At 46.9% G+C, this 14,788-nt stretch overlaps 1 protein-coding gene across 2 annotated transcripts in view; it reads left to right on the plus strand.

The window, feature by feature from the left end:
- PKN1 (protein kinase N1) overlaps positions 1–14,788 on the plus strand; it is a 30,444-nt gene that overhangs the window by 6,412 nt on the left and 9,244 nt on the right. For both annotated transcript variants that reach the window (XM_053584748.1, XM_053584749.1), the window contains exons 3-9: positions 1,070–1,221; positions 4,571–4,706; positions 8,821–8,966; positions 9,392–9,605; positions 10,654–10,848; positions 13,751–13,860; positions 13,952–14,095. In XM_053584748.1, the coding sequence (XP_053440723.1) occupies positions 1,070–1,221; positions 4,571–4,706; positions 8,821–8,966; positions 9,392–9,605; positions 10,654–10,848; positions 13,751–13,860; positions 13,952–14,095 (1,097 nt within the window). The remainder of the gene's footprint in view (positions 1–1,069; positions 1,222–4,570; positions 4,707–8,820; positions 8,967–9,391; positions 9,606–10,653; positions 10,849–13,750; positions 13,861–13,951; positions 14,096–14,788) is intronic.

Here is a 14,788-nt window from a genome sequence, read left to right on the forward strand (position 1 = left end):
TGAGTATTGTGTACTACTGCCTCAGACTCCTGGGCCCAAGTGATCCTCCCATCTCCATTTCCTGAGCAGCTGTGACTATAGGCATGTGCCACCATGCCTGACTATATTTATGATTTTTAAGTGTGTAGTTCCATAGTGTTAAGTATATTCACATGGTTGGCAACAGATTTCTAAAACTTTCTTGTCTTGCAACCAAGGACTTATGCACAGTTGTGCCATTACTTGGGCAATAATAAAAGACTTAGACACTGTCCCATAAATACCCAGAGAAACACACATAGACCAGCACATAGACAATAGCCCCTCTTGCAAGCAATCACTCCCAGCCCCAGAGATTCACACACACAGCCACCTACAGACACCTGTGAATTGTACTCACAATTGGACAAGTCCTGAAGATGCAACAACACTTATACCAAGGCCCAGCCCTTCTAGACATAAGCATGTCAACATCTGGAGACCAACACTGTCACGTCAACACTCAGGGACAGAGTTCAGCCAAAATATAGAATCTCACAGTTGTTTCTGCACTTAGACACCTCCCCCCCACCCCCAAGTCATACTGCTCTCCAGAGACTCATGCAGATATGTGCATCTGGCTGTACCAACAACCACACACTCAAACACAATCATACCACACCTGGAGATCTGAACTCACAGTTGTACCAACAGCCAGAAATGTATGCAGACTAGCACCCCAACACCCAGAATCTCAGTCATTGTAACACCTGGTGTTTCACATAGTTACACTCTGTGGTTCACAGATGGAATTGCTCCCACACCCATGCGCTCACACATAGCCATGTAAGTAGTTGGCACCCTCCCACACACTGTCACACTGGTACCAAGGACACACACACACCTGGACGCTTGCCTGTGCTCCTTCAAATATCTTGGGTCCTGTCCCAGCCCTGAGTGGTTTTCTTGGGAGGGTAGGGTGGATACACCCACCTGGCCCTGGTATTCCTGCCTTCCTGTCTGTTGGCACCCAGCTGCCCCTATGTCCTGAGGGTAATTGGATAGACTGAGATGATGACCATGGTGATTCTCTCCCACCTGTCCCCTCCAGATGCCCCCTACTCCCCGGGTGCGGGCGGACCTGCCTGCTCGGCCACCAACCTGAGCCGTGTGGCGGGTCTGGAGAAGCAGCTGGCCATTGAGCTGAAGGTGAAGCAGGGGGCAGAGAACATGATCCAGACCTACAGCAACGGGAGCACCAAGGTGAGGCAGTGTCGTGTGCACATGCTGCGTGTGCACTCATAGCTGTGCATGCACACACCCACTATGTGTGCACACACACCTTCGCAGGTGCATGCCCGCCCACGTGCAGTCATTGTATGTGTACACACCCACCTGTGTGTGTATACACCCACCCACATTGTCACACCTGCCTACATGTGTGCACACTGTGTGCACACACCCCACATGTACACCCCTGAATGTGCACACATACCTGCTCATGTACACATATGTGCACATACCCACCAGCATGTATATAAACACCCTGTACTTGTACCCACACTTGCGCATATACCCACAGTACACATGAACACAAGTACATACCCGCTTGTGTGCACTCACCCACCCATGTGCCTGTGCACACAGCTGCAGATGTGCGCATACACCTGTAAGCAGATCACAGGCTGGGGGGACAGGGTGCTGCCTGCAGCTTCTCCAATGGAAGACTGGGACATTCTGGGCTAGGAAGAGAGGGACTGGTAGGTGACTTGGTGGCAGGTCTGGGGCATAGGCAGCTCTTAGGAGCATAGGGGAAACAAGGTGATTGTGGGTGGTGTCAAACCAAAGACCATCTCCCCTCCCCACTCTCTTTGTTCTCCCTATAGACTTAAGAGGGTCTCTAGTCAGGGCAGTGCAAAACCTCTTTTTTTTTTTTTTTTTTTTGAGACAGAGTCTCACTGTGTGGCTCTTGGTAGAGTGCTATGGCATCTTAGCTCACAGCAACCTCAAACTCTTCGGCTTAAGCAATTCTCTTGCCTCTGCCTCCCAAGTGGCTGGAGCTGTAGGTGCCCACCACAACGCCTGGCTATTTTTTGGTTGCAGTTGTCATTGTTGTTTAGTAGGCCTGGGCCAGGGCTCGAACCCGCCAGCTTCGGTGTATGTGGCTGGCACCCTAACCACTGAGCTATGGGTGCTGAGCCTGCACAACCTCTTGCTGCTGATGGTATCTCCTAGCACAGAAACACACAGTCACATCAACACACATGCCATGATCATAGCGTCTAGAGCAGTGGTTCTCAATCTTCCTAATGCCACAGCCTTTTAATATGGTTCCTGTGGGATTCTCAGGTTGAGAACCGCTGATTTGACACATACAAATGCTGCCACAACATCCAGAGACACACAGCAGTGGTAACACCTAGCAACACGCCGAGGCCCATCACCATACCATATGTAAACACATAGACAACACACACTATTACATTCTTATCCAGAGACTTGCACACACAGATGCACAGACACACACATCCATCCTGCCAACCACAGGAACACACCCACAGGTCTGCATTAACACCTATTAATGCACCTGTCTGCATCCTCACACTGACAAGCACAGCCAGACCTACAGCTAAGACATAATGTACAGAGAATCTACATGCTCGTGTGTGTGCACACAAATGCAAATATCACACAGGAGGGAGACCACACAGATTATTATTTTTTTACCTTTTGTAGAGAGGTAGTGTATATATACGTAAAATACAGAAAATCTAGTGCACAGCTGAGTGAATTTTTACCTGTGCATGCATCACCCATATCAAGATACAGAACATTTCCAGTCTCCCAGAAAGTTCCTTCATGCCTCCTTCAGTTGATACCCAGACTTCTGGGTGTTGAGGATCACAGATTTGCTTTGCTTGGTTTTTAGCTTCATGCAGATAGGGTCACTGGGTTCTTCTCTCCATTCTGATGTGTACATTTGTTGCTCAGAGAATGCAACAGCTCTCAGCTTCAGTGACTTCAGCTGTGTACTGTCAGGAGTCCTCAAACTTTTTAAACAGCGGGCCAATTCACTGTCCCTCAGACTGTCGGAGGGCCAGACTATAGTTTAAAAAAAAAAACAAAAAACTATGAACAAATTCCTATGCACACTGCACATATCTTATTTTGAAGTAAAAAAACAAAACGGGAACAAATACAATCACACCGCCTCATGTGGCCTGCGGGCCGCAGTTTGAGGACCCCTGGAGATGGTTCAGCTCCATGATAAGGTGAGGACTCTGGCCTCAGGAACACTGTATCTTAGGTCTTGCCAACTTAGATGTGCTATCGTGTGCCTGGAGTGTAATAGGTGCTAATAAACATGTTTTCTGAAGAAATAAAAATACACCCTTATATCTGATTAGATGTTTCTCAACCTTTTCTCCATTCTTGTTCCACTAAGGAACCTTTTAAGATATATTTTTTCTAATCACCCAACATGGTAAATGCCTGTAACATACAATTTACCACTTTAACTGTGAAGTACATTCCATGTTGTACCTCCATCTCGTTTCAGAACATTTCATCACCCTAAAAGGAAACTACATTCCTGTTAGCAGTCACTCCCCATTCTCCCTCCCCCATCAATACTAATCTGCTTTCTCTCTTTATGGATTTACCTATTCTGGGTATTTTACGTAAATAGATGTAGTCTTTTGGATCTGGCTTCTTTCACTTAGCATAATATTTAAGAGGTTTATTCACATTGTAGCAGATACATACAAGTACTTCATTCCATTTTGTGGCTGAATAATATCCTATTATATGGATATGCCATGTTTTCTTTATCCATTTATCACATGATGGACATTTGGGTTGTTTCCACCTTTTGGTTATTGTGACTAGTTCTGTTGTGGACATCTGTGTATAAGTATTTGAAAACCATCCTATGAAATTTAAAAATACTGATCAATCATATATATATTCATATTTCTTGCATTATACACTAGAATAAGAGTATTTTACCCCCCAAGAATGAATTTCTTCCCCTGGCGGTGAAACTGCCCCACTAAACATGAATATAGTAGATACAAATGTCTTGCAATGTTTTATTCGAATTTTAACACAGCAGAAAATAGATGGGAAAATCCACAACTGATTTTGGAACCTTATAGACATATAGGTTTGTGGGCAGTACCCAGATGTGGTCATACTTTGAATCCTTACATAATCACCCAGTCATCCTCAGAGGCTCACCCACCATGGGAACCTCTCACCCATGTGCACACCATTCTAATAGCTAATGTGGGTGTGGCACATGCTGGGGCTCTGAGCACTGTGCACAGATTAGCCATTCCAGAGGGGGCTGATGATATTAGTACTAAATTGAGGCCCAGAGAGGTTGAGTGGCTTGCTTGAGTTTGTACAGTTATTATGTGGCAGAGCCATGATTTGGACCCCCAAGGACTCCATCACTGTATTCAGGAATGCAGAGAAAAACTCCAAGTCAGACAAACACACAATGACTCTGTCCCACAGTTACCCAGGACCTGCATAGTGTGGTCAGCAGGGCCTGTGGCCAGACCCCCAGCTTCCAGGCTTTCTCTTAACAGCCTGTCTCTGCCTCCAGGATCGGAAGTTGCTGCTGACAGCCCAGCAGATGCTGCAGGACAGTAAGACTAAGATCGACATCATCCGCATGCAGCTCCATCGTGCACTGCAGGCTGGCCAGCTGGAGAGCCAGGCAGCACTAGATGATGCCCAAGGTGAGTACCTCACCCTGAGACAGCCTAGCTTGCATCCTGCCTTGCCAGGCTGAGTTTCTTTCCTCCTGTAAAGGGTCCTTTTCTAGGACAGGCACATGAGTACAGTGACTCACTATGTAACTGAAACCCATTCATGATCCTCTGTGGGACTCAGTTTCCCATTTGTCCAGCCAAAGTTTGGACTAGATTAAGTGTTGATGAACTCACACCCCTCAGGCCCTGTTCACCTGCTGTCTTTTTTGTAAAGTTTTATTGGCACATTGCCACACCCATTCATTTACTATGGTCAGTGACTACTTTTATAGTACAATAGCAGAGCTGAATAGTAGCAACAGAGCCCGTGTGGGGCAAAAAGTCAAACATATTTGCTGTCTTGAGTCAGGCACGGTGGAGCAAGCCTGTAGTCGAAGCTACTCAGGAGGCTGAGGCAGGAGAATCCCTTGAACCTAGGAGTTTGAGGCTACAGTGAGCTATGATTGTGCCATTGCACTGTAACCTGGGCTACAGAGTAAGACGCTGTCTCTTAAAAAAAGAAAAGAGGACCTGGGCACAGTGGCCTGTAATCCTAGCACTCTGGGAGGCTAAGGCAGGTGGATCGCCTGAGCTCAGAAGTTTGAGACCAGCCTGAGTCAGAGCGAGACACCGTCGCTAAAAAAATAGCCAGGGTTTGTGGCGGGTGCCTATAGTACCTGCTACTTGGGAGGCTGAGGCAAGACAATCACTTAAGCCCAAGTGTTTGAGGTTGCTGTGAGCCATGATGCCATGGCACTCTACTGAAGGTGACAAAGTGAAACTCTGTCTCCAATAAATAAATAAGTAAATAAGTAAATAAATGAAAAAAGAAAAGAAAGTATTTACTTTCTGACTTTTTACAGAAAAAGAGATAAAAATATAGAGATTTCTGGACTAGATGGTTGCCTTATCACTTTGGCCCTTGTGTGTAGAATAGTGAGTGTCCCAGGTGCGTGTGTACATGTGTTTCTGTGTTTACTATGTGTGTATGAATGAGTTAGGAAATTCTCAGAAACTGAACATGTTGGGATTGTCAATGTGAATTTGTGACATGGTCATGGAGCATTGTGTGCAGTACTGTCTGTGTCCATACTACCCCTGTGTGTCAATATTAATGTGACTTTGGCTCGCTGCCCGTAGCACAGTGCTTATGGTGCCAGCCACATACACCAAGGGTGGCGGGTTCAAACCTGACCCTGGCCAGCTAAACAACTGTAACAAAAAAATAGCAGGGCATTGTGGTGGGCACTTGTATTACCAGCTATTTGGGAGGCTGAGGCAAGAGAATCACTTAAGCCTGAGAGCTTGAGGTTGCTGTGAGCTGTGATGCCACAGCATTCTACTGAAGGTGATATAGTGAGACTCTGTCTCAAAAAAAAAAAAATTAATGTGACTTTGACAGTGGGGACCAGGAGTTGTATGCATGCCCTAATTTTTTTTTTTTTTTTTTTAGAGACAGAGTCTCACTTTGTGCCCTTTGGTAGAGTGCCGTGGCGTCATGCTCACAGCAATCTCCAGCTCTTGGGCTTAGGTGATTCTCTTGTCTCAGCTTCCCGAGTAGCTGGGACTACAGGCACCCACCACAACACCCAGCTTTTCTTTTATTGCAGGTTGGCCAGGGCCAGGTTTGAACCCCCACCCTTGGTATATGGGGCTGGAACCCTACTCACTGAGCCACAGGTGCTGCCCTATGCATGCCCTAATGATGACAGTTTGTATGCCACTGTGAGAAGTAGTTGAGGGTGAGCTGTTGGTGAGGCTTGTAACTTGGAGGATAATGTTTGTGTCTTGGGGTGTGTATCAGTAAAGCAGTCTGTGTGATGTGTGTCCGTACCACGGATGCCCAATTGGGCTACTTGGTGACTATATGTGATAGAATGATCATGATCACATCCTGTCACCTCTGCGTATTGTTGCAACCATGAGTGAGTGGGTGTCTTTATCCCTTAAAGTATCCCTATAGAGTGACAGCAGGTCACACTCACCTATGGGTGAGAGTGTGACTGTGACATGGTGGTGAATATCCAGGTTGTCCCTGTAACTTTGTGTCTGCATTATTGGTATTGAGGTGAATGCTACACACATGTGGATACAATGTGACTCTCTGTGACTAAGTTCCAGGGTCTAAATAGGGGTCATTATACAAAATAGTGAGACTGTCCCAGGAACCTACAGCCATAGCTATGATTTATGGCTATGATTTCCTACACCTGTGTGACAATGTGTCTTTGTGCCTCTCCTTGTGCCATTGGGTGGCTGTGTCCTATATTGGTCTGTGGTTGTAGCCCTATGACTTCACACTGTGTGGGACACCAGTCTTTTTCCTTATGACTTTGGGTCTCTGTGCCTGTGTCAGTGATGCTGCCCTGCCTGTGTGACAGTGTGATGACATTTCTACACCTGCCCCTGTGCCTTACAGTGTGGTAGAGTGATTTTATTCCTATGACTCCCTGGGCTGGAGTTAGAACCCTTGGACTTTTGCCTCAGTATGGTTATTCCCTTTTCTTGACCCTGTGCTTGGGATAATGCCATTCATGTCTTGTGACTGACCATGTCCCTCTGTTCCTGCAGTGGTATCCTGTGCACGAGGTAGCAGGGCTGTGTCTGTCTGACAACAAAGACTGACCCATGTGACAATGTCCCTGTGTGGCAGTGTAACTACATCTTTGTGACTCTGTGTGTGTGTGTTTCTCTGCCTGCAGGTGACAGTGTGCCTATACTGGTGACAAAGTGATAATGTCATTGCATCCCTGTGGCTGATAGTGTAGCAATGTCTGTGCAACAGTGTCTTAGTCTGCTCAGAGTTCTGTAACAAAGTCCCATAGAGTGAATGGCTTAGACCACAGACAATTTATTTTCTAACAGTTCTGGAGGCTGGCAGTCCTAGATCAAGGTACCAGTGCAATCAGTTCTTGGTGAGGGTTCTCCTCCTGACTTGTAGACAGTAGCCTTCTTGCTATGTCCTCACATGGTAGGGAGAGAGCTCTGGTGTCTCTTCCTCTTCTTTTCTTTTGAGACAGGGTCTTGCACTGTTGTTGGAGTGTAGTGGCACAATCATAGCTCACTGTGACCCTAGATTCCTGTTCTCAAATGTTCCTCCTGCCTCAGCCTCCTGAGTAGCTGGGACTACAGGCGATTACTACCACACCTGGGTAATTAAAAAAAAAATTATTTATTTATTTTTTTGCAGTTTTTGGCCGTGGCTGGGTTTGAACCCGCCACCAACATATGGGGCCAGCAACCTACTCCGTTGAGCCACAGGCGCCACCCTTAAAACAAAATTTTTTTGTAGAGATTGGACTCAATATGTTGCCCAGGTTGGTCTTGAACTGATTTCCCAAAGTGATGGTATTACAGGCACGAGCCACAGCACTCAGCGTCTTCTTCTTCTGATCCCATCATGTGACCTCCCCCCAATGACCTCATTTAACCCTAATCACCTCCCAAAAGCCTCATCTCCAAATGCCATTACATTGGGGATTAAAGGCTTCAACAAATGAATTTGGGGGACACACATTCTTTCTCTAATAGTATCCCTTGGCTGACATCATCTGTGTGGCAGTGTGATTGTATCTCTGTGGTTGTCCCAATGTCCATGGTGTCATTGTGCCTGGTGGACAATGTAACTGCACAATGGTGATGGTTCAGTAGGGAATGAAGTGTGTCAACATGTGTATGACAGTATAATTTATGTCCCTGTGGGCCGCTGTCCTTGGGTGAAAAATGTGATGGTGTCTGGGTGACAGTCATTGAATCTAGATAATGTGACTGTTCCTGTGGGTGACAATGTGCATTAGTCTGTCCCTGTGCTAATCCCTGTGGATGAAGAGGGACCATGACAAAGTATCTGTCATTAAGCCTGGGTTGACAATGTGCCTTTATAGCATTACTCTGACTATCCCTGCATAAGAGGTTCACTGTCCTTGGATGATGGGTGACAGTGTCACTGTGTCCACCCCTTGGGGTGGAAGCATGATGATGCATCATGGTGATGGCATGTCTATGGCGGGTGCCTGTTTCTGCAGATAGCCATGTCTGGAACCAGGTTGGTGAAAGGCAAGAATGTAGGCTAGTTTCAGTGTCCTGTATTCTATGCTCATAGGAGGTCCGGACCTAGGGGCTGTGGAGCTGCGCATCGAGGAGCTGCGTCACCACTTCCGAGTGGAGCACGCTGTGGCTGAAGGCGCCAAGAACGTGCTGCGCCTGCTCAGTGCGGCCAAGGCGCCTGACCGCAAGGCAGTATGCGAGGTGAGGGGCGGGGCCTTGCTGGGGGGAGGAGCTTTAGTGAGGGGCAGTATCCTGTGAAGGGTGGAGCCTCAAATAGAGGTGGGGCCTTGACAGACGGGGTGGAGCTTTGACCAAGGGCATTGTCTCAGCCAGGCTGGGCCACTGTGAGGATCCTGGCCTTGGTAGGGTGATACTTTAACTGGGAACCTGGCCTAAACTACCATGAGGGAAGAGGCGTCAATGAGGGGGCGGGGTCTCAGCTGGTCCTTGACGAAGGGTGGGGGCCTCAGCAAGGGGCGGAGTCTAGTTTTCAGGACAGCAGGGGAAGGGTCCTAATTGGTTTGAGGTTTATGCTGCTGGGGAGTAAGAGCCCAAGGCAGGACATAGCCTGGGGGTGGGGAGGAGCAGGCTGGATCCCGCCCTCAGCTGCACCCTTGTCACTGCAGGCACAGGAGAAATTAACAGAGTCCAACCAGAAACTGGGGCTACTGAGGGAGGCCTTGGAGCGGAGGCTTGGGGAGTTGCCTGCCGACCACCCCAAGGGGCGGCTGCTGCGTGAAGAGCTTGCTGCAGCCTCGTCTGCCGCCTTCAGTGCCCGTCTTGCGGGGCCTTTCCCCGCCACGCACTACAGCACCTTGTGCAAGCCCGCACCGCTTACAGGTGGGCCTTGGACCTGCCCCTCCCCTGCAGCCCTGAGACGCCTGACCCAGGTCTTCACTTGCTGTAACCCTGGATCCCCATTCCACTGTGCCCTCTCCTCTCCGCTAGACACCCTGATGCTTACCAGACTTCTGGCCCACTTAGCCCACTCATAACTAGGCTCTTGTCCCCATTTAACTGGCCCTGTTCTCCAGCCATAGTGCCTCAGCCCCACCTCTCTCCCAACCTGGGCCCAGATCCTCTGACTACACCCCACTCAGGCAAGCCAGCCTGCCCCACCTTCCTTAGGGCCCCCAGTTCCTACCCCTCCAGATAGAGGGGTTCCGCCCTCTCAGACCCGCAGCCTATCTCAGCCTACCAAATCCTACCCTGAATTCCCTAGTACTACTTTGTTTTTCCTTGTCTGGCCCTCTGACCTCTGCCCTGAACTTCTGTCTCTAAACCCCAGCATCCTGAGCCCCTCCCTGCCACCCCACCCCACCCACCCACCCAAACCACCATTTGTCTCATATTCTCACATCAAAGCAAAGACATCCCTGCCTCAGACCCCCCTGCCCAACCCTGGCTGTCCCTCCTTGGCTCCCACTTGTACTATGGCTGCTTCTGGATGTGTTTCTTTCTTTCATTTTTTTTTTTTTTAATTAAATCATAGCTGTGTACATTAATGCAGTCATTTCTGGATGTGTTTCTACCTACAGCTCCCTCCCCCGTGCCCTCTGGTCCCCCCATCTCCCCATTCTTTGTTTTTATTAAATCATAACTGCATACATTAATGCATTTATGGGGTATAGTGCGCTGATTTTATATACAAGTTGGAATGCTTACATCAAACTGGTTAACATAGCCTTCACTTCACTTAATTGTTAAGACATTTATACTCTACTCTTAATAGATTTGACATGTACCCTTGCAATATGCACAATTGGTCCCACCAATTTCCTCCCTCCACCTGGCTTCCCCCCTCCCCTCCCCTCACTCTCCTCTTCTGGGCTATAGTTGTGTTTTATCATTCGTATGTGGCCTCATGCTGAACCTTCCTCTCCTGCAGGCACCCTGGAAGTTCGTGTGGTGGGTTGCAGGGACCTTCCAGAGACCATCCCCTGGAACCCTTCACCTTCAGTCAGTGGACCTGGGACCCCAGACAGCCGCACCCCCTTTTTGAGCCGCCCAGCCCGGGGCCTTTACAGCCGAAGTGGGAGCCTCAGTGGCCGGAGCAGCCTCAAAGCAGAAGTGGAGAACACCAGTGAGTGGGCATTGTGGGCCCTGAGAGGTGGGGTGGGGGGTCCTGGGTTGCCTCATATTTTTAACACTTTAAAAAATAAATACGTTGGGCGGCACCTGTGGCTCAGCGAGTAGGGCGCCGGCCCCATATACCAAGGGTGGTGGGTTCAAACCCAGCCCCGGCCAAACTGCAACATAAAATAGCTGGGCATTGTGGCCGGTGCCTGTAGTCCCAGTTACTTGGGAGGCTGAGGCAAGAGAATTGCCTAAGCCTGAAGCTGGAGGTTGCTGTGAGCTGTTGATGCCATAGCACTCTACTGAGGGTGATAAAGTGAGACTCTGTCTCTAAAAAAAAAAAAAAAATTAAAAAACAAACAAACAAATACGTCATGCTCATTAGGAGAACTGCTATTAAAAAAACAACAAATAAAACATAAAATAACAAATGTTGGTGAGGATGTGGAAAAATTGGAACCTTTGTGCATTGTTTGTGAGAATGTGAAATGGTATAGTCCCTGTGGAAAGCATTATGGTAATTCCTGAAAAATGTAATCCAGCAACTCCACTTTTGGGCATATACCCAAAAAAATTAAGAACAGGGTCTTAGCCATTCCACAGTGTAGGCATATTTCAAAACAACATGTTGCATATGACATGTATATGTAATTTTTATTTGTCGATTTAAAAAATAGAGATAGAAAATAATTTTAACAGTAAGAGCAGAGGCTTGGCGCCTATAGCACAGTGGGTATGGTGCCAGCTGCATGCACCAAGGGTAGCGGGTTCAAACCCGACCCGGGCCAGCTGAACAACAATGACAACTGCAACAAAAAAATAGCTGGGTGTTGTGGCGGGTGCCTATAGTCCCAGCTACTTGGGAGGGTGAGGCAAAAGAATTGCTTACGCCCAGGAGTTTGAGGTTGCTGTGAGCTGTGATGCCACGGCACTCTACTAAGGGTGATATAGTGAGACTCTGTCTCAAAAAGGAAAGAATAAGAGCAGAGTCTCAAAGAAATATTTGTATGTCTACCATTTTGTTTATTCATTCTTCCACCAACAAATGAATGGATAAACAAAATGTAACATCCACACAATGGAATATTGTTCAGGTTTAAAAAGGAAGGAAATCCTGTCACATGGTACAGCATGGATGAATCTTGAGGATACTATGCTAAGTGATATAAACTAGTCACAAAAAGACAAATATTGTGTGATTCCACTTACATAAAGTCCCTAAAGTAGTCAGATTCATAGAGACAGAAAATAGAATGGGTGCCAGGGACTGGGGAAAGAGCTTGGGGAGTTAAGTGTTTCATGGAGACAGTTTTTTTTTTTTTTTGGCTGGGGCTGGGTTTGAACTCGCCACCTCCAGCATATGGGATCGGCACCCTACCCCTTTGAGCCATAGGCGCCGCCCTCATGGAGACAGTTTTAGATGAAACTAAACAGTTTTGTAAGATGAAAAGAGTTCTGGAGGTGGATGGTGGTGATGGTTACACAGTAGTGTGAATGTACTTAACGTCACTGAACTGTACACTTAGAAATGACAGTCATGGTAAATTATATGTTAGGTGTATTTTACTGTAATTAGAAAAAACTTAATACATACGTACAAAAAAAGTGAGTATAGAGAAAGAATTAACCACCATCCAGGTTCAGAAATAGGACATTGGCTGAGTGAGGTGGCTCACGCCTGTAATCCTGGCATTCTGGGAGGCTGAGGCAGGAGATTTGCTTGAGCTGTTTGAGAAAATGCCTGAGCAACAGCAAAACCCTATCTCTGCTAATAACAGAAAAATAAGCTGGGGTTGAGACAGGTGACTTTAGTCCCAACTGCTTGGGAGGCTGAGGTAGGAAGATCCTTGAGCACAGGACTTGGAGGTTGCAGTGAGCTATGATGAGGCCACTGCACTCTACCTGGGTGACAAAGCAAAATCCTGTCTCAAAAAAAAAAGGAAAAAAAGAAACAGGATATTGCCAGGTGTCCCTTCTCCTTCATCTACTGCAGCCCCTATCTCTGTCATGGAGTTGTCTACTCTCTGGACTTTTATCATGTCCTTGCTTTTCTTTGTAATTTTTGGTACCCATGTATGCATCTCCCACAATGTAGTATCATTTTGCTTGGTATTTGAACTTTATATTTGTATTTATTTTTGTTGCAGTTTTTGGCTGGGGCTGGTTTTTGGCCTCTGGGCTATGGGACTGGCACCCTACTCTATTGAGCCACAGGCACCACCCTGAGCTTTATATAGATGATCTTACACAGAATGTATTCTGTGGTACTGGTTTCTTTTATTCAGTGTTGTTTTGGAAGACTCATCGATATCGTTGTGTGACACTACCATTCATTCATATTTATTCCTATTTAATAATCCATTATGTTAGACTCAGCCATATCAAATTGCCTTTTTTAAAGATAAAAAAACAGTTGGGCAGTGCCTGTGGCTCAAAGGAGTAGGGCGCCGGCCCCATATACTGGAGGTGGTGGGTTCAAACCCAGCCCCAGCCAAAAACTGCAAAAAAAAAAAAAGATAAAAAACAGTTGAATATCAGCAAATTTATACTTTGGATACTAAGACTATATTAGAGTTTATATATGAGTTCTCTCCTATTAATGGCCAGTGAGCTGTTTCTAGTTTGGGCCATTATATAATCATTATATATATGCATCTCTTAATGTACTCCTACATGCATTTTTTAAAATCCTTAGGAGTGTATTGCTGAGACTTCCATGTAGAATAAATATGATTAGGGTCCCTACCTCATATCAAATAGAGAAAAAAATTGGATTAAAGGCTTTGACATCAAAGGCAAAGTATTACAATGGCAGAATGTTATGGAGAGGAGGATTTCTTTAAAAGATGCCAGATACCTGCCCCCAGCATTTTCTGATGAACTCCCTGCCCCTCGAACCCCCGTTTCAGATGAGGTCAGCACCGTGCTTAAGCTGGATAACACAGTGGTGGGCCAGACATCCTGGAAGCCGTGCAGCCCCAGCGCTTGGGACCAGAGCTTCACCCTGGAGCTGGAGAGAGTGAGCCATGTTGGGAGACAACAGGACTTAGAAAAGAAGGGGTTCTGGTCCTCAGGCACCCCAAGTGATGTCCTGCTTCCTTCCCCTCGAGGCTCGGGAGCTGGAGTTGGCTGTGTTCTGGCGGGACCAGCGGGGCCTGTGTGCCCTCAAATTCCTGAAGTTGGAGGATTTCTTGGATAACGAGAGGCATGAGGTGCATCTAGACCTGGAACCCCAGGGCTGCTTGGTGGCTGAGGTATGGCCCAACCCTTGACCCTAAAAAAATGCTTCCCGACTCCCCTGCTCTCAGCTTTCTAGAAGAAGAAGATATGTTTTCAATTGATTTCTTCTAGAAGGGGAAGATATGTTTTATTTTTATTTATTTATTTATTTATTTTTTGAGACAGAGTCTCCTTTGTTGCCTTCAGTAGAGTGCTGTGACGTCACAGCTCACGGCAACCTGAAACACTTGGGCTTAAGCGATTCTCTTGCCTCACCCTCCCAAGTAGCTGGGACTACAGGCGCCCTCCACAATGCCCGGCTAAGAAGATATGTTTTAGATTGGTCTCTGCACCTTGATAGAAAAGTACATCTAATTACATCAGTGACACAGTCTAAGATGAGGTTGGTTTTATTCTAAGGCAAAATTCTTTTTTTTTTTTTGGTGAAGCAGAATCTCCCTCTGTCACCCAGGCTGGAGTACAGCAACATCACTCCAGCCTCAAACTCCTCAAGTGATTCTCCTGCCTCAGTTGCCTGAGTAACTGGGACGACAGGCAGGCATTATCACCCCCAGCTAATTATTCTATTTTTAGTGGGAACAGGGTCTTGCTCTTGCTGTGGCTGGTCTTGAACTCCTGATTTCGTTGAACCCCTGACCCACTAATGTGCTGGGCTTACAGGTGGGAACCACAGCACCAGGCCCTAAGATAAGATATTAAATTTTAAA

The sequence above is a fragment of the Nycticebus coucang genome, chromosome 3, assembly GCF_027406575.1.
Source record: "Nycticebus coucang isolate mNycCou1 chromosome 3, mNycCou1.pri, whole genome shotgun sequence".
Taxonomy (NCBI): domain Eukaryota; kingdom Metazoa; phylum Chordata; class Mammalia; order Primates; family Lorisidae; genus Nycticebus; species Nycticebus coucang.